Source organism: Osmerus eperlanus, chromosome 23 (genome assembly GCF_963692335.1).
Source record: "Osmerus eperlanus chromosome 23, fOsmEpe2.1, whole genome shotgun sequence".
Lineage (NCBI taxonomy): Eukaryota > Metazoa > Chordata > Actinopteri > Osmeriformes > Osmeridae > Osmerus > Osmerus eperlanus.
The window spans coordinates 1,423,640-1,443,754 of NC_085040.1; the positions used below are offsets into that span (position 1 = coordinate 1,423,640).

The 20,115-nt window shown below is 49.2% G+C and overlaps 2 protein-coding genes and 1 pseudogene across 2 annotated transcripts in view; 2 read left to right on the top strand and 1 right to left on the bottom strand.

The window, feature by feature from the left end:
- ndrg2 (NDRG family member 2) overlaps positions 1-11,468 on the bottom strand; it is an 18,654-nt gene extending 7,186 nt beyond the window's left edge. Inside the window, 8 exon segments of the mRNA XM_062449140.1 lie at positions 259-293; positions 296-318; positions 580-642; positions 948-1,068; positions 1,657-1,762; positions 1,873-1,914; positions 2,558-2,641; positions 11,077-11,468. Coding sequence (XP_062305124.1) covers positions 259-293; positions 296-318; positions 580-642; positions 948-1,068; positions 1,657-1,762; positions 1,873-1,914; positions 2,558-2,632 — 465 coding nt within the window. The 5' untranslated portion in view covers positions 2,633-2,641; positions 11,077-11,468.
- LOC134009572 (mucin-2-like) overlaps positions 1-20,115 on the top strand; it is a 202,174-nt gene that overhangs the window by 51,748 nt on the left and 130,311 nt on the right. The gene's annotated exons all lie outside the window — the stretch shown is intronic.
- LOC134009607 (complement C1q tumor necrosis factor-related protein 3-like) lies at positions 13,986-16,134 on the top strand (annotated as a pseudogene).

The following is a 20,115-nucleotide window of genomic DNA, read 5'->3' on the forward strand; positions in this document are numbered from 1 at the left end:
GGGAGGGTCGGTGGGGTGAGAAAGAGAGGGGAGAGAAAGAGGAGGGGTTGAAGGGTCGGTATAGGTCTGTGAAATTCAGACTTTTCAATGCCTTAGAAAGTAAAAAATATGGGAAAATCACATGAAAGAGAGGTGTCCAGATCTTTCCAGAAACTTCATAAGCAAAAGACCACAAATAGAGAGAGAGAGAGCGAGAAACAGAGAGAGAGAAAGAGCTAAACATCTAGACCAATGGAGAGATAGAGAGGTGGTCCTCACTGTGAACTTGGAGAGAATGTAGGCCCCTGCTCCACACCGACTCCAATTACCGTCCGGAAACTGAACACGGGAGATCGGACCAACTTAGTAACACACATACACACACATACACACACTTACACGTGGCTTTCCTTCAGCGTCGACATTTATAACTCGGCCAAAGGCACGAGGGATTAATTCCACACTAATCATTTAGGATCGAGAAGAACAGGCCTGTGTTTTAAAGTTAGGAAACTGTTTGAAATTGTTGTGTTTTAGTAAGTCGTGTATGTTTCATTTAATATTGTAAATCTATATTACTCCACCAGTGTTTTTACTCACTTAAAGAACTGCAGCACAGCAGGGATCATTTCAGCCAGGGTCTCCATTGATGGAAACTGGTAACTTAAAGATAGAGAAGGCAAGGTGTTTATATGGGAATATCACACACACACACACACACGCGAACGCACACACATTCAAATACACTCAGACAAAGACATATAGACACACAGAGAAGAGGCAGTGTGTGATATGTGAAGGTCTCTCTCTCTCTCTCTCTCTCTCTCTCACTCTCTCTCTCGTCTCTCTCTCTCTCTCTCTCAGACACACAAATACATGCAGACATCTAAACAGAACAGGATGCTTGTTTTTCCTCCGCTCTCTCCCCCCCCCTCCCCCCAACACACACACACAAACATGATCCGTACCCCAGGGGGTAGGCGGCTGCCCCCTCCTCCTGCCCAGGAACATCGATGTGGACCAGGGTGAAGTTCTTCACAATCTCCTGCATCTCCTCAAACTTAAACAGGGGAGAGAAGCAGCTTTTGCCTGGCAGAGAGAGACGGAGAGAGAACGAGAGAGTTGGAGGGGAGAGAAAGAACTTCATGAGAAACAGAGGGAGAGAGACAGAGAGAGGTTGGCAGAAATACTGTGAATTAAAGAAAGTGACAGAAAGGCAAGCTAGTAAATGTTCCTCTGGGATGTGAAATCATTAATGATTGTACCTGCACAGGTACTGGTTCTAAATGGAAGAAAACACCCGTTAGTATAGAAAAGAGGATGCTGAGAAAGACAGCTGCCATTAGGTAAGAGGTGGAAAGAGAGAGAGAGAGGGAGAGAGAGAGAGAGAGAGAGAGAGAGAGAGAGGGGGGGGGGTTGGAGGAGACAGAAAGAGGTAAAGAAAATGATAGACACAGAAAAAGATAGCCATTAGATGAGGGAGAGAAAAGGAAAGAGAGAGTGAGAGTGAGAGTAAGATGGAAGGATCTAGAGAGAGAGTGAGAGAGAGAGTGTGAGAAAGAGAGAGCGAGAAAGATCATGTGTGAGAGAGAGAGAGAGAGTGAGGGAGAGACAGAGAGAGCGTGTCAGTGAAAGAGAGAGAGAGAGAGATGGATGTAGGGAGAGAGAGGGACTCACTGTCCAGTCCCACGTCGTGCACAGTGAGGATGGCCGGGCGCCGGGTGTTCCCTGATCCATGGACCGTCACGTGCACCATGCCATGAGGGGTCTCAATGTTGTGCTCCTGGGAGAGAGAGGTGGAGAGAACGACTGTAACACACACACACACACCACCTGCCTCCACAGACACACACAAGCAGGACCCCACCCACCCTCACACACACACACACTTACTTGCCCCTGGTCCAGCAGTATTCGAGCAGCCACCTCTACCTCCTGTGTGACACAGAAGCAGCACATGTGACTGTTAAAAACACCCAGAACTAATAATACCTTAATCATATTCACTGTCAGCCTGCAGTTCCCTGCTTCTCCATTTCACCAGCAGGTGGCACCAGTGAGAATAGAAATCTCAGCCGTGCTCTGCTCTCACAAACACCCAAATCAGAAAAAGAGCCTCCCTCCCTCCCTCCCCCCCCCCCCTCCCTCCCTCCCTCCCTCCCTCCTCCCTCCTCCCTCCCTCCCTCCCTCCCTCCCTCCCTCCCTCCCTCCCCCCCCTCCTCCCCTCCCTCCCTCCCTCCCCCCCCCCTCCCTCCCTCCCCCCCTCCCTCCCCCCTCCCCCCCTCCCTCCCTCCCTCCCCCCCCCTCCCCCCCTCCCTCCCCCCCCTCCCATCCCCTGGGGGCTTGACGTCTACATGGTCGTTTGTAGCCAGCGCTTCCCTGTTGCTGTTCCCCTTTACTCACAACAGCGCTGCGCACACACACACACACACACACCAGGCCTGCAGTCATGCATGCACACTGACTGTTGTGAGTGTCCAGTGAGGTGAGGGGTGGAACAGGGGTTGTGGCTGTTGTGAGTGCGTGTACGAGAGAGAGTGTGTAGCGAGCATGGGTGTGTGTGTGTGTGTGCTCTGACCTTCATGGCTTCCGGCTGACCGGTAAGTAAAGGCTTCTCCTCGGTGATGGCGATCTCCTGCATCTCGGTTGTCATGGCGCCGTCCTGCGAGGGAAGACGATAAACCAGACGTGAAGAAACGTGAAGAGAGCCTGTCCTCTTTTCTGCTTCACACACACACACACACACACACTTTAAATATACTGCAGTATTCCTCCGAGGTGGTGTTAGGAGTGTGGGGACTCGCTGAGCTGTAATTAGTTATGAGGGTGGCAGTATGATTAAGAAAGAGGAGAGACCAAAAAAAAAGGGATGGTTGGAGAGATAGCGTGTGTGTGAATGTGTGTGTTTGTATGTGTGTGTGTGAGAGAGTGTGTGTCCATATGCTAAGTGGATGTAAAGGTGACATTATTAAACTGGAGTGAATGGCCTGTTGTTGTTGAAAGATTATTCATGATCTGACCTTTCGACTTGGAATGAACTGAACCACTGCACTGTGACACCAAAAGTGTGTGTGTGTATGTGTGTATTAATTGTAGTCAAATTCATGCCCTCCGAACCCAATGAGTGCAGTTTCACGTCGGAAAGGGAAAAGAATGGAATTTTTGTGTGTATGCATCTGTGTATGTATGTATGTGTGTGTGTGTATGTGTGTGTATGTGTGTGTGTATGTGTGTGTATGTGTGTGTGTGTGTATGTGTGGGCATGCTGAGCCAAAGCCCGCAGGGGGCCAGTGTTCCCCCCCATCACAAACCGAAGTGATTAGTAAATGGACTGCATTTATATAGCGCTTTTCTACCTTAGCGGCACTCAAAGCGCTTTACAATGTTTGCCTCTCATTCACCCATTCATACTCTCACTCACACATACCGACGGCAGCGAGCTACCATGCAAGGCGCCGGCCTGCCAATCGGGAGCAACTTGGGGTTCAGAGTCTTGCTCAAGGATACTTCGGCACATGACCTAGGAGGAGTCGGGGATCGAACCGCCAACCTTGCGATTAACAGACAACCATCTCTACCCCCTGAGCCACAGCCACCCCTAGTCATTAGTCACCCTAAGCTCTCTCTTTGTTGTGTCTACATCCACCATCTCTCTCCGTTTGTCTCTCCGCCTCTCACTCCGTCTCAATCTCTCCGCCTCTCACTCCGTCTCAATCTCTCCGCCTCTCACTCCGTCTCAATCTCTCCGCCTCTCAGTCCGTCTCAATCTCTCCGCCTCTCAGTCCGTCTCAATCTCTCCGCCTCTCAGTCCCCTCTTGCTCCCCTTTCATTTCTCACATCTATCTTGTTCTCTGATCCCGTTTCTCCCTCCCCTCTCTCTCACGGTCTCTCCTCCTCTCCCGTAGTCTCTCTCCCTTATTCGGTCTCTGTCTCTCCCTACCCCTCTCTCTCACGGTCTCTCCTCCTCTCCCATAGTCTCTCTCCCTTATTCGGTCTCTGTCTCTCCCTCTCCCTCGCTCAGTCTCTCTCCCTCCTCCTCTCTCGTCTCTCTCGTCCTCACCTCGCGGAGGTTGTCGTAGGTGAAGCTTCACCCAGGTGTGTGGTGCGGCTGGTACCGAGCGCTGCATGTCTGCCTCTGTCAAACAGGAAGCAGTAGACCTCACCTGGCCACAAACTGATCTGACTACACTAGACCTAACCAGGCAAGGCTAACCCAATTTAGACCAGACCACTACACTAGACTTAAGCAGACTAAACTTGGACCAGACCAAATGAGGCATCAGGCCAATCGGAGCCAGTCATGTGTTGCCTAGCGCCACTGTCAGTATCTGGCGCCCCGAGATCGTCGGGGGGGGGGGGGGGGTGTCATATGACTGCCATGCGTCAACATCCTGATGCGTCTCACGCATGTAGCCCACCCTGCCTCATCGCCATGGCGATAGCCCTCTCATCGGCGTTTCCCTGTCCATCCTTCTTCCTCCATATATCCATCTGCAGCTCCCCATCTCTCCTCCATCTCTTCCTATATGCTGTGCCACCCCCCACCCCCCCCTGCCCCCTCGCTCGCTCGCTCTTCCTGTGAGTCAGTGTGTTTTAGAGCGTGTAAGAAGCGCTAAACTGCACAGGAGGCAGCGTCTGTCACTACCGAGACACACACACACACACACAGAGAGAGAGAGAGAGAGAGAGAGAGAGAGAGAGAGAGAGAGAGACACACACACACAGAGAGAGAGAGAGAGAGAGAGACACAGAGAGAGAGAGAGAGAGAGAGAGAGAGAGAGAGAGAGAGAGAGAGAGAGAGAGAGAGAGAGAGAGAGAGACACACACACAGAGAGAGAGACACAGAGAGAGAGAGACAGAGAGCGAGAGAGAGACACACAGAGAGAGAGACAGAGAGATCAATACCATAAAGCAACCATGTGTAACTGTTGAAAATGTCCTCCATCTAAACATTCTGTATTTTGAGAAACTGACAGAACCAGGGGGCGACTGAAAGAGTCGCTCTCAGTTCCTGGCAACTGTTACTAACGACATGCACTTTGGGCACTGATTAAGACGAGTGCCAATCACATATCTGATTTCCCAAAGAGGTTATGCTCCACGGGGATCCATGTTGCTAACCGGTACAGCTACAGGCTGGTTGACCTCAGCTGTGGCTTCAGCTGAACTGTGTCAGGAAAGACACCTCTAGCTAACAAATGGCCGACCAGTTTGGAAGCAACAGTTGTTGAAGAAACAGTTGTCAGCCTATAGATAGAGTGGACCAGTCAGCTAACAGCACTGCCGATACAAGGAAATTGTTCGGATAACACTTGAGGGCAAAAGTCGCTCTGGATAAGAGCGTCTGCTAAATGACTAAATGTAAAAGGATATTTGACACGTTTGAGGTTCTAAATAAGCTACTTGGCTCGCTAGCACTGTTGATTTAGAAGACTTTGCACACCTGACAGGACCAGCAAATAGAGAGAGAGAGAGAGAGACAGAGAGAGAGAGAGAGAGAGAGAGAGAGAGAGAGAGAGAGAGAGAGAGAGAGAGAGAGAGAGAGACAGAGAAGAGAGAGAGAGAGAGAGAGAGAGAGAGAGAGAGAGACAGACAGACAGAGAGAGAGAGAGCGAGAGAGAGAGAGAGAGAGAGAGAGAGAGAGAGAGAGAGAGCAGAGGCCAGTTGAGAGGCTCTAATCCCATGTTAGAGGGTAGCGGACATGAAGAGAAACACCAGAAGTCCACTTCAATATCATTCTCTCCCTCGCTCTCCTCCCTCCCTCCCTCCCTCCCTCCCTCCCCTCCCTCCCTCCCTCCCTCCCTCCCTCCTCTCTCTCTAATCTGTCTTTGGTTTTCAGCCAAAACTTGCCTCTGTTTGTTTGTCTGTCTGACTGTGTATGTCTTTCTGTCTGCATTTATGCCTGCATGTTTGCCTGTCTGTCTGTATGCCTGCCTGTCTGTATGCCTGTCTGCCTGTCTGTATGCCTGCCTGTCTGTATGCCTGTCTGCCTGTCTGTATGCCTGTCTGTCTGTCTGTATGCCTGCCTGTCTGTATGCCTGTCTGCCTGTCTGTATGCCTGTCTGTCTGTCTGTATGCCTGCCTGCCTGGCTGTTTGCCTGTCTGTCTGTATGCCTGCCTGTCTGTATGCCTGTCTGCCTGTCTGTATGCCTGTCTGTCTGTATGCCTGCCTGTCTGTATGCCTGTCTGCCTGTTTGTATGCCTGTCTGTCTGTCTGTCTGTATGCCTGCCTGGCTGTTTGCCTGTCTGTCTGTATGCCTGCCTGTCTGTATGCCTGTCTGCCTGTCTGTATGCCTGTCTGCCTGTCTGTATGCCTGCCTGTCTGTATGCCTGTCTGCCTGTCTGTATGCCTGTCTGTCTGTCTGTCTGTATGCCTGCCTGGCTGTTTGCCTGTCTGTCTGTATGCCTGCCTGTCTGTATGCCTGTCTGTCTGTATGCCTGTTTGTTTGCCTGTCTGTATGCCTGTCTGTCTGTCTGTATGCCTGTTTGTCTGTCTGTCTGTATGCCTGACTGCATTCATCTGTCTGTCCACCTTCATTTTACCTTGTTCTCATTTGCTCTCACTCTCTCATCATTGCCTCTCATGCCTGACCTCTCTCTCTCTCCCTCCCTCTCCCTCCTCCTCATCCCCCCCCTCCATCCCTCCCTCGGACAACGAGGCCCCAGTGAAAAGGAAAGTGGGGTAAACAAGCCTTCTGGCTTAGATCCCCTTTTCATTAGGATGCTCTCTGTTGCACAACCACACACAGACACACACACACAGAACACATGCAGACACACACACACACAGAACACACACATACAGAAACACGCACACATAATCATAACACACACACACACACAACAAGGTGTTGATTACTAAGTGTGAACACTAATAAGGTCATCTAATTGTGGAATGTGGGCTTACGGTGGAGACATTAGAGATTAATCTACGTGTGGCAGGTTAGTCTGCGAGTCACCATGGCTGCTCTACAACGCCAAGCTGTTCTAGAGCAGCCAACCAGAGTGGGTGGGAAGGACTACTGCTTAGGGGTCGAATCCTGACTGGATTAATGGGGCTCGGACACACACACACACACTAAAGGACACAAGCCAGACTACATATACGGCAGACACCCACCCACTCAGGTCTCAGGTGTTGGGGTGTTAAGCTGATGAGCAGGGACACCTCCAGTCCCTGGCTTCACTGCTCTCCTGCTGTATAATATATCCTCCTTCCGTTCGAGTTATAGGAGGCCTCAATGAAGGGGCCCTGCTCGGGGTGGGTAATCCAATAGAACATGATTCGACAACATACTTCGAAACAGCAACACTATTTTATTCAGTCCCATTTAGACAAGTAGCAACAAGTCTGTTCAGTCAGCCTGTTGGTGGCAAGTATTTTAGAAGAAGCCAAACACCCAGAGAGAAAGCTGAGAGGGAGGGAGAGAGAAAGAGAGAGAGAGAGAGACAGACAGACAGAGAGAGACAGAGAGAAAGAGACACAGAGAGAGAGAGACAGAGAGAAAGAGACAGACAGAGAGAGAGAGAGAACAGAAACAAAAAACAAATGTCAAACCCTAAATGATGTGAAAGAGCCATTCCAGCCACCATGGAGATATTGAGAGGTGCCAACGATCTCCTGCTTGTGCTCTCCATCTGTCTCTCTCTTTTTCTGCACCCCCCCTCCCTCCTCCCTCCCCCCCCCCCTCCCTCCCTCAATCTTTCCCCCTCTCCTGCATTTCCCACGGTGAGGGGTGGCCACGCATCACCTTGGCGTCGAAAAAAGAACGAAGCAAAAAAGACTGTTTTTTTTCTCTCTTCTCTCCTCCACTCCTACTTCGAGCCACTTCAGCCTTCTCTCATCTCCTCCCTCCTGTCTCTCCCCCCCCCCCCTCCTCGCTCTCCTCCCTCCTGTCTCTCCCCCCCCCTCCTCGCTCTCCTCCCTCCTGTCTCTCCCCCCCCCCCCCTCCTCCTCACTCGACTCCTCGCCTTGCGCTCTTTTCATTGCCCTTTCTTCTTCTGTGATCTAATCTCACCTTATCTCTTTCTACCGACTCTCACCCACAAACACATCGGCGGTGTTTACACTCCTGGGCACCCCCTCTCCTTCTCCCCGCTCACACACACACACAACATTTCTATTTTGACCTTCAAGCTTACACGGTGAAGGCAGGCACAGCTAGTAGTGTGTATGTGATATAATGACCTACACCAGCCAGCTAAACAGCCTCTCTGTCAGTCAGTCGGTCAGTCAGGTCAAACAGGGCAGCCATGCCACCAAGCAATTAGACAGATTGGCCAGCCTGCCAAACAGTCAACAAGATATTGAGCACTAGTCAACTAGCCAGCTCCAGCCAGTTAGGCAACCGTCCAACCAGGAGATCTGTGATGGACTAGAGACAATGCACATGCAACGTAAAGAGGACAATTAAATCCATCCATCCACCTGTCCCATCCATCCATCCACCTGTCCCATCCATCCATCTACCTGTCCCATCCATCCATCTACCTGTCCCATCCATCCATCTACCTGTCCCATCCATCCATCTACCTGTCCCATCCATCCATCCACCTGTCCCATCCATCCATCTACCTGTCCCATCCATCCATCTACCTGTCCCATCCATCCATCTGCCTGTCCCATCCATCCATCTACCTGTCCTATCCATATAACCACTCAGCCCCCCATCCATCCATCCATCCATCCATCCAAGCACTTGTCCATCCTGGATGCCATATGGTTGGGGTTATACAGGACAGGGGAGGGACGAGGGGGTCTCAGACCTCTGGTGTACTTCTACATCACGCTGTGGTTGTTCAGCAGAGTGACAGGCTCGCTCTCCGTCCCAGTCCCCTCATCTAGTGACGTCCCCCGTGGACTCCGTGACCAGCTCCTCTCCCAGACCCTGGGGGTTATGGATCCGGTGCTTCAGGGCATGGATCTGGATACTGGATGAGTACATTCGAAAACATCTCTTCACTGGCTGGCCGTGTGGGGGGCTCGACCTTTGACGGCTCCGTTCCTGTACGCTTCCTGCAGGCGCCGGAACCAAGGGTGCAGGCGGTGTGTTCTGGAACGCTGGGATTCTAGAACAGGTCTACACTGCCACGTACGAACATTATCTGAACGATACCGACACTTCCTAGAACATATCTCTCACACATTCCCTTAGACACGCCTCATATCCGCCGATATGAATGGCGGAGGACAAGAGAAGGGGACTATTAATAGTTGTGTTTGCCGGGCCTGTGAGGACGGGTGGGAACAGAGACACTATTGTACTGGTCCGGTCTATCTGTGTCTGGACCTTGGCCATAGCCAGCTGAGGTCTGGCAGGACCGCCCTGCTGGACAACACACTACATGAGTTAGTATGCTGACCAGTCAGCCCGCACAGTCAAACAATACATGAGTTGGTACACTAAACAGTCGGCCAGGACTGAAACAGCCGTCCGGCATTGGGAAACGATCAGCTCAGCATTGAAAACGGTTACGGTTTAGAGTCGTAAATTCAGCCAGAGATGAAACAGCCAGGTTGCAAACCTTTGACAGATGATTGAACAGGCCGTTAATGAGGTCACTGCAGAAACACAGTCAATAACTGTCACAGACTCACAATACGTAGGCTGAACACACACACACACATATTACCCCTGGTTGGGAAAGCTTCGTGTCCATACGAAGAAGCTTATTTTTAGGTAGAGGGCCCTTCTCTCCTATTATTGGCCTGAGCATGCAGAGCATGCAGGATCTCTCTACACCCCACTACGATTCTGTCTGTTACCCACCCCGACACTCCTGTCTGACCAAGAGGATATCTTCAGTGGGGAGGGGCGGAGGGGGCGCTTTCTGTGTTAGCTTGGTGACCCTCACTACACTGTTAGTGTGTGCGTACCAGTACACTGCCTATTGCGTGGGATGTACTTACTACGTGTGTGTGTTGTGATGTATTTCGGAGAACAGCGAACCATGTGTCTCTAAATACTCTGTGACTCACTGCATCCTGTGCACGCGGCTCTCAGTGCCGCTTGCAGCAATCCCAAATATACCGTTGTTGCCGTTCCGCATGAGGTGGGGGGACGCGCAGCTGCGCGCAACTGTATGTGCCATTTCTGAGTGCACGAAAAAAAAAAAAAAAAACTGTTTTTTGGTCATGCCAATTGACACTTCGCGGTCGATGTTTCTGTTGTACATCGGTCAGCAGCACATACGGTTCGATTTGAACCAGAACGAATTCGAGCGACACACCTCCGTTTGACATTGACACACATTTCCCCGTGGCGCGGAACGCACATGCACAGCTCGTCAACAGCGACTCAAGTCTACTGTCCACCCATCACCCCCCCCCGCCCCCCGTGCCAACTCCGCCCCGACACAAACACAGACCTACACTTTGACAGAAAAATATAAAATAAATAACAATAGCATGAGTTCACCTACAATTATCATCGGGTAACTGTCATCATTTCACCTCCATCAACAACAAAGAGCGGCAGTGAGAGTGCTCGTGGCTGGAGGGCCGTTTAGCGCTCAACCTCATGTAATATAAAGTCAATATTCTTATATAAGTCGTGTTCGATGGGGTGTCATTAAGTTTTTTATGTCTGGGCGGTTGCAAACTCTAAACAAAGAACGACCGTGAATGAATAACCCATGTGCGAGCCAATAAACAAAAACATACAGGAGCGCACACACGATCACACACATCAACGTCGGTACAATGTATTATTTTAATCGCCATTTTGACAGCTAAGAAAAAAGCAAAAACACCTATTAGTATCAATGTAGCCCAAGCCAGACGGTGATAAGTAGGCTGGACGAGCGGTTACAGACTTGCTCAACAAGGTAAACATCAGGGTCACGCTCGTATCATAACCACAACAGCAACATTATTGCCATCACGCAAACTGTAACACGAGACAAAATGATCGTTGTGTCATTTGGTTGATAGTAAAATATACTACTAGCACGCGGGTGAAAACGCGTGTTCAGTTGTCTATGATTTGCTGCACAACCAATGCTTAAAAATATAAAATTACCAGCTGAAAATTACGCCATACAAAAACGAAGACTATACATGAATGTCTTGTTAATGTTAGGTAATGTTAAAGAGACTCATAGGATTACTTACCTTCAAGTGAACAGAATATTCTGGTTAAAAATACGTAAATGTCTCTAGTGTTATCCCTCTCCTGTCCAGACCCGTCCCACCGAATCCTCTGGTAGCCTTTCTTCTTTATTTCAACTTCCTCTGTTTTCCGTTAAGATGCGGTGTGCATGCTATTCCCCTCTCAATATTGAATGGTTTTTTTTTCTTCTTCTTCCTATCTCCAGTAGGCTAGGAGCAAATTTCAACAAAAATATGGAGCCGTCAATCAAGAAGCCTACGTAACTGTCGTATAATTTAGGGGAGTACGAACATTATTGTCAATGTTAAACAATTAGTTATTTTTATTTGACGCTTGATTTAAAAGTCATGCCGATGTCTAAGTATATAACAAACGGACAACCGTACGTTTTTATAGATTAGACTAAACTGTGCCATAATGTTGTTCAAAATGCTTCTCCTCTGACTCGCGGTCACCCCTATGTCTAATTGGCGTTGGTACATACTGTGCTATAGCTGGCGAGTAGGATCCCCTCTGCACGCATTCCAAGGTTCTAGTTACAGTTGTGAGGCAGGGTTACCTACGCGATAAGGAAAATTCAGGGTGCGATTTGGGCACACGCCAAAATACAAACATACTGTGAAACAAAACAGTGAAAGCGAGAGAAAGAAAGGTCCGAGAAATGGAAAGGACTAGAAGCTACCTTAAGGACAGGGGGCCTAATACGCTGTCGGAGACGTCTGTCAATGTTTTCCAGATGTTGTTATCCCTCCTCCGATTTAATATTGACACAATATATCTTATGGATAGGGGGTCGTTGAACGGTTTTATATTTGTCAATATTACGAGAAGATAAATAACTATAGTCCTAGTTAAGTTATTATATATAATAACAAATATAGCAAATCCACACCTCACACAAGACGAACTTAGCATGTTCACGCATCAGCGTGATATCACTCCAGCTGTGTTACCTGACGCGAGTGGCGGCACTGCTGATAAAGCTGTGACTTAAGGACTTCAGAAAGTAAACGACACATTTTGAACTCCAGACCCGTTTTTACAATTAATATTTACCCGAAGGTCTAAACAAACCACTGACTTGCTATTTGACAGGTCTTATCACGTCCAAACAGCGGCCTTTCAGTTCAACCCTAAAAAGGAGTGGAGTGGATGCAGTCTTGTGTATCAGCGCCAAAAGCCTCAAGTGTTTACCTATCCTGACGCTTAGCTAACGGCACAACTGTGGGGCAGAGACGGTAACCGCTAAAGCAATGAAGACAATTCCCATCGATCCATCTATCCATCCATGTGACAGTTAAATCCATGCTTTGGTATTATGTATTTGGTTTGGAGGCCTTACACCGGTCTGTCCTTGAACATAAGGTCATGCAGATAATGAAACCCATTCAGCACCTACTGGGGACAAACACAGTAACCCTGCTTGACGAGGAGAGGCGTGTGTGTACGTGCACACTGGTTCGTGCATATGTGTGTGTGTGTGCATACTGTACATGTAGTGTTTGTGTAGGTGTGTATCTCGGGTATGCCTGTGTGATTTCAGTTCAAAGGGAGTTCTTGTCATCCCACTTAAGCCAGTTTAATACATCAAACAACAGACTAAAGTACCACAAAGTAGCCAGTATACAAATGAGTGAAGAACAGTTTAGCAAGTCACGCAGCCGACATTTTTTGTCACTTAAACCTCAAAGTGTAAATATAAAGTATCCATTATTGACAAGAAAAGATTTTTCTCCGACAGTACAGACAACACGCTTACGCAGTATTTGACAGTTGGAGAATGCGCAGAACTGCACGAAGGAGTCACAGGAGAGCCACAGCTGCCATCTTGCAGAGGGGAGAGAAGTCTTGTGTTTACTTTGTGATAAGGATTATGGTGTGCTGCCAAGCCACTTGCCTCACAGTGGATACACAGCGGGACATTTTTAGCATGGATACACAACTCAAAAGACACATCCTTCCACGAGTTATTTAGCACGTCCCTCGACTTGCACACCCCTACCCTGTCATCCCACCCTCACATTTACATTTAGTCATTTAGCAGACGCTCTTATCCAGAGCGACTTACAGTAAGTACAGGGACATTCCCCCGAGGCAAGTAGGGTGAAGTGCCTTGCCCAAGGACACAACGTCAGTTGGCATGACCGGGAATCGAACTGGCAACCTTCGGATTACTAGCCCGATTCCCTCACACTCGACACACACACAAACACACACGTGGAAACCAAATATATCTTTTCTCAGGACATCATCTGTTACTGGATAACTTGGGGTGGTACGGGGTGAGTTCATTCGACACTGTGTGTCTCCCTGTACGCTGGGTGCAAGTTGTATTTCCTTTAATACACTGTGGATTTGCGTAATGGTCCAGCGCTGGCTTTCAACCAATCAAAACAGATTTGACTGTGGAGAATGGGTAGGTCCCTCACAGCCAATATGATTCAGTAGAGATACTTTGGCCTTGTACTCTCAAAGAGACAGAGGCAAGTTTGAGATGTGTCTGTGTGTGTGTGTGTGTGTTCCTGGCATCGGTTCACCACTGCCAACTTGTAATCAACGGCCGGGGTAAGAAAACCATCCATCACCACACAGCTGCCACACCGCACTCTCACACACACACACACACACACACACACACACACACACACACACACACGTGAACACCCAGTGCAAGCTCTCAAGCACACTGTGATCCTGCCAGACACACGTTTCAGAACCGTGTGGCCTGGAGACGAGACATTCAGTTTGAGGATTTCCGTCTCTGGTGTCTCTCTGTAGTCCATGGAGTAATACTGTGATACTCATATGATATGATACTCATACCCATAGCTGACCCCTCGACACCCCCCCCCCCCCCCCCTACACACACACACTTCTCCATCGAGTCCAGTCCCCCTTTAACCTCAATAGCAGAGAGGAAGAGGAAGAGAGAGACAGGAAGGGAGTGAAAGAGAGAACAGCGGGATCATCTAAAAGGTAATCAGTCGGGGCCACTTCCAGTCTGTCTCTTTCTTTTTTTTCGGCCTCACCTCAGACTCCTCTCTCTTTGTCTGCTGTTTCTCATTAGGGAATGCTCCACTTTCATCAGCCCTTGGTCGCTGGAAGGGTGTGTCATCCAGCGATATCTGCTGACTTGTTGGGTCTGAGTCCAAAGTTTTGAACAACCCGATAAATTGATTAGACTTTCACTTCCTACACACAGCAGAAGTGTTTTTCTTAAGTACTCCTCTTTCCGTCAAGATCATTTAAACCCAAGAGTTTCCGTGAACGGATAGCCGGCGAGTACAAAAGAAGAAGAACTTTGCAGAATCCAGCCGCTGGAAGTGAGAAAAGCAGGAGAATGGCAGTCTCCACTTGTGTTGTTGTGTTCTCTCGCCTCGGCCGGGGCGTTTGCCGCCCAGGCGACAAACGCCAACCAACCCCCAACCCCCAACCAAACCATAACACAGGCCCTCCTGGCAGAGGCCGGGCGCGGCTGATCTCCTGGCCTCTCCTCGAGTGACCTCCAGGACCTCCATGACAAGATGGCCGCTCTGGAAGCCAGGCTGAAGACTGCTGAGGAGGGTCGAAAGAACATGGAGACCAAGATCACGCTATTACAAAAAGACAAAGAGAGTTGAGTGACATAACCCTGACTGGGTACCTGTTTGTGTGCTGTGTGATCGGGAGGTTTTTCATAATCCAGTCCAGTTGGTTGGAGAGCCAGCTGTAATAGCAAACTTAGGTTAAAAACAAACATTCAGACACTGCCTTTCTCTGGATCTTGATTTAATATTATATCCTGCATGTTCTTGTAGTTATAGAGATGAAGCTTGACTTCATGACACAGGGTGGTCGCACTGCAGAAAGAGATTGAAGGTAAATGCTCAAATTTAGTTATTGTATTTTTGTATACTAAATGTGTTTTTGTCTAAAATGATGTTGTTATATTTAACAGATCATTCTGCTAAGCTGGAACAGCTGAAGAGTGACTATGAAGGTATGTGTATAATCATTAATTTCGGATTTTGTTTGGATAAATCATTGACTTATTCAAAGACTCCTCTCGTCTTTGACGAGAGAATCACGTCCTCCGTCAAATCAATTTGTGACATATTTGAGCTTTCCTTCAGATCAGCTACAGTTCATGCCTCGACATGATCTGAAATGACAGTTGACATGTTTATCCTACTGTTGTTGTTGTTGTGTACATCTACAGAGAAAGCCAAGGTAGTGTTCTCTGTGGGGCTCCAGGGTGAGACCCTGGGGCCGTACAACACACCCACCACCTTGATCTACAGACACATAACGACCAACATCGGAAACGGATACAGCCCAAACACAGGTACTGGAACTCACTCCCCTCCCCTATTATTTCTTGGGAGAAGTAGCTATTAATATCTTGCTAATAATCAATGCTTTCTCCCAAACAGGTATTTTCAAGGCACCGGTCAAAGGAGTGTACTACTTGACTTTCAGCTGCTTTAAAAGAAATACAGCCATAATGAATGTTTGCATGATTAGAAACAGTGTATGTATTGCCCAGGGGTATGACCATAACTCCAGAGATGGAGATGACATGGTGACCAACAGTGTTGTTGTTGTCCTGGAGGCTGGCGATGACGTCTTTATACGTCTTGAGGCTTCCAGTCAAATTGTTGGTTATGAACGTTTAACAACTTTCAGTGGTTTCCTGATGTTTCAGGAGTAAAGTGATAGATGGTGAGGCTGTTTTCTACCTGTGTGATAGAAGGTCATCAGCATCACGTTGTTTGGAAGGACCGAGCAAAGTGTAACACACAATGCCATTAAATGATTAGATGTTCTCAGACGTGTTAAAAAAATTGAATTCTTAAATGAAGAAATCATTCTTTTTAATCCTCATCGTAGACAAACAATTTCGCACCTCCATTGTCTCTTCACCTAATGTGGTTAGCTGTTTAGGTGGGTAGCAGTTAATGTTCAGCATGTGCTGCCTGTGTGTTAAGATACATGACATTATGCTTTAATAATCATTGTAAATATAATTACTGTTTGCTCAGCATGTTTTCAATTTGATAAAAAATGGTCCTAAAAAAAATACATCACTGCTGCATGCATTTTATTGAAACAATGTTAACCCTCGTGCTGCCTTCGGGTCACATGACCCAAAGGTTCATAACGAACCATCGTTGTGTTTACCCAATTTTACCCAATACAAAAACAAATTAAAATAATTTTCTTTTAACCTTTGCAATGTGGGGGGTCTGAGACAGCCCAACGGTTAAAAGAAAATGCTTCACTTTGTCTTTGTATGCGGTAAATCTGTCGCAATACGACGGTGGGTCACAATGACTGATGGGTCAGAATGACCCGAAGATAACACAAGGGTTAAGGACTAAGGTGAACCATATGAGCTAACTGAAGAAAGGTTGGAGGAGAGAGGACAGAAAGTGGGGTGGAGAGAGGACAGAAAGGTGGGTGGAGAGAGGACAGAAATGTGGGGGGAGAGAGGACAGAAAGGTGGGTGGAGAGAGGACAGAAAGGTGGGAGGAGAGAGGACAGAAAGGTGGGAGGAGAGAGGACAGAAAGGTGGGAGGAGAGAGGACAGAAAGGTGGGAGGAGAGAGGACAGAAAGGTGGGTGGAGAGAGGACAGAAAGGTGGGTGGAGAGAGGACAGAAAGGTGGGAGGAGAGAGGACAGAAAGGTGGGAGGAGAGAGGACAGAAAGGTGGGAGGAGAGAGGACAGAAAGGTGGGTGGAGAGAGGACAGAAAGGTGGGAGGAGAGAGGACAGAAAGGTGGGAGGAGAGAGGACAGAAAGGTGGGTGGAGAGAGGACAGAAAGTGGGGTGGAGAGAGGACAGAAAGTGGGGTGGAGAGAGGACAGAAAGGTGGGAGGAGAGAGGACAGAGAGTGGGTGGAGAGAGGACAGAAAGGTGGGTGGAGAGAGGACAGAAAGGTGGGTGGAGAGAGGACAGAAAGTGGGGTGGAGAGAGGACAGAAAGTGGGGTGGAGAGAGGACAGAAAGGTGGGAGGAGAGAGGACAGAAAGGTGGGTGGAGAGAGGACAGAAAGTGGGGTGGAGAGAGGACAGAAAGGTGGGAGGAGAGAGGACAGAAAGGTGGGTGGAGAGAGGACAGAAAGGTGGGTGGAGAGAGGACAGAAAGGTGGGAGGAGAGAGGACAGAAAGGTGGGAGGAGAGAGGACAGAAAGGTGGGTGGAGAGAGGACAGAAAGGTGGGTGAGGAAGCAATGATCAATGAATCCATTAATATACAAACCGGTTTTATAGGCAGATCTGTATGATGGAACAGACTTTGACCTCGGGCCAGAGGGCCAGTCTCAGACGACGGCGACCGAGCAGAAACAGAACCGTGCGACGAGGAGGAGGACAGGGGGAAGTCTGGGACGACAGACGGAAAAAGTTGCAGGCTGGTTTTCATTTAGCGAGAAAGGAAACCCTGACGGGGGCTAGCTGTGTCTTTGACTTCACGTTTTTATCAGCCAGGGTGCATGTGCCTGTGTTTGTGTCTGTGTGACTGTGTGCCTGTGTCTGTGTGTTTGTGTTCCTGTGTTTGTGTGTGTGTGTGAGACTGTGTGCCTGTGTTGGTGTGTGTGAGACTGTCTGCCTGTGTCTGTGTGTTTGTGTACCTGTGTTTGTGTGTGAGACTGTGTGCCTGTGTTTGTGTGTGCCTGTGGGTGTGTGTATGCATGTGTGCCTGTATGTGTGTTAGATCATGTTAAGACAGCTGCAAAACTTGGGGAGGATGAGGATAAGGGGGAGATCAGAAAAGGGGGGAGGGGTAGGGGGAGGGGTGGTGATGTCTGTTTCCGTGGTAATGGCTGAGGGTGTGTCCCTTAACACCATTGGACCAGTGGGTCTATTCCATGGGGAGTGACATCACAACATCTCGTCTGACCTACTTAAACAAAGCCGCAGTCACCATGACGTCACAACTGTCTCCTCTGCTGCCCCCCCCCCCCCTCTCTCTCTCTCTCTCTCTCTCTCTCTGTCTCTGTCTCTCTCTCTCTCTCTCTCTCTCTCTCTCTCTCTCTCTCTCTCCCTCCCTCCTTCACTTACTTACTTTCCTGTCCTAACACCCCCCTTTTTTCTTTCTCCATTCCTTCTTTTTTCAGAATCCTTTTTTTGCTCTCTCTCTCTCTCTCTCTCTCTCTCTCTCTCTCTCTCTCTCTCTCTCTCTCTCTCTCTCTCTCTCTCTCTCCTCTCTCTCTCTCTCTCTCTCTCTCTCTCTCTCTCTCTCTCTCTATGTCTGCCTCTCTCAAGCACAACCCACACAGACACACAAACGCACAGCTACTGTTGCCAATAGCCTATTTTCCACAGATTAGAGCTTTATTGATGAATATTAATAGACTGGAACGCAGGGGTTGGACTACAGAGAGAAGAGTCCTGAACACACGGGTGGATGGAGACAGGGAGGTGAGGAGGCCGTCAAATCACAGCCACACAGGGTCCAACACCCGCCGCCGAAGACCTCCCAGAGGGAAAAACAGTTCCTATCAATCTAAGAGAGACACACAGCACAGCGCACACTATCCAAGCACCAGATATACACATTACACCATCACTTCCTGTCCAAGCACCAGATATACACATTACACCATCACTTCCTGTCCAAGCACCAGAGACACACATTACACCATCACTTCCTGCCCAAGCACCAGAGATACACAGGATCATTGTCAAGAGGCCCCGCGAGTAGGGGGTGTGTCCTCCCCAGACAGGGGCCAGAGTGTGTGTTTGAGTGTGTCCGTGTGAGACAGTGTGTGTTTGAGTGTGTCCGTGTGAGACAGATGTGTGGCAGGTCTCCGGGTCCTTAGTGAGAGTGGCTAATCTCATGGAGGCAGGGACCCCCCCCCGAGGGCTGCATGACAACGTATCTGGAGCTAATCTGGACACACACTCGGCATTGTCTGGCCTCCTCTATGGAGAACTGGGATGTGTGTGTGTGTGGGGGGGGGGGGGAGGAAGAGAGTGAGAAAGGGAGAATGAGGGGGAGAGAGAGGGAGGGAAAGGAACAGAGAGAGAGAGAGAGAGACAGAGAGAAATAGATAGAGGGAGGAAGTTAATCCCCCTCCCTCCCCTGACAGAACATTGCCCGAAGGGAGAAATAGTGGCTGGAATTCAAACAGGCCTAAGCAGCAGTTCTCTCCCTATTCCCTTCTTTATTCCTTCCTCTGCCACACTCTTTCACGCACAAACACTCACTAATTTTGCTCTATCTCTTTTCTTCCCCCTCGCTTCCACTTTCTCTGATAAAGATACAAAATGTCCCTCCCTCCTTCCTTCCCTCCCTCCCTCCCCCCCTTCCCTCCCTCCCTCCCTCCCTCCCTCCCTCCTTCCTTCCTTCCTTCCTTCCTTCCTTCCTTCCTTCCTTCCTTCCCTCCCTCCCTCCCTCCCTCCCTCCCTCCCTCCCTCCCTCCCTCCCTCCCTCCCTCCCTCCCCCCCTTCCCTCCCTCCCACCATGGTGCATCCCCTTAACCTGTTCCTCTCTCCCTCACTTCTTTTCCCTCTCTCCTCCTCGGCTGTTTTGTTCACCATAGCCCCTTTCTCATTTACATTCATGCCAGCTCTGGAGGCTAGTCGCAGGGCAACCACAGCACAATACCAGCCTCAAACACACACACACTCACACACACTCGATTCTTTTAGAAGCCCAATTTTGAAGCTCACACACAAAAGCTTTACAGTTGTCCTAGTGAAGGGAGACTTTTTTCCCAATCCTGTTTTTCTCTTGCGCACACACACACACACGCACACACACACACGCACGCACGCACGGACGCACGGCCCAGTGGGAAAGGCCGATAAATCACCCTTGGGGCTTTACTGCTCCATCTCCGTCCCTCCCTCCCTCTTGATCCCTGCCCTCCTCTCTCCATTCTTCTTTTTCCCCTTTGCTCTCTCCCTCCCTCCTTTTCCTGTCACATGACCTCCCTGTCACTTCATCCTCTTCACTTTCATCCCCCTCCCTCTTCAACCCTTCTCATCCTTTTGTCTTTCTCTTCTTTCTCCTTCTGTTTGGGTCTCCTTTCATGGCTCACGTG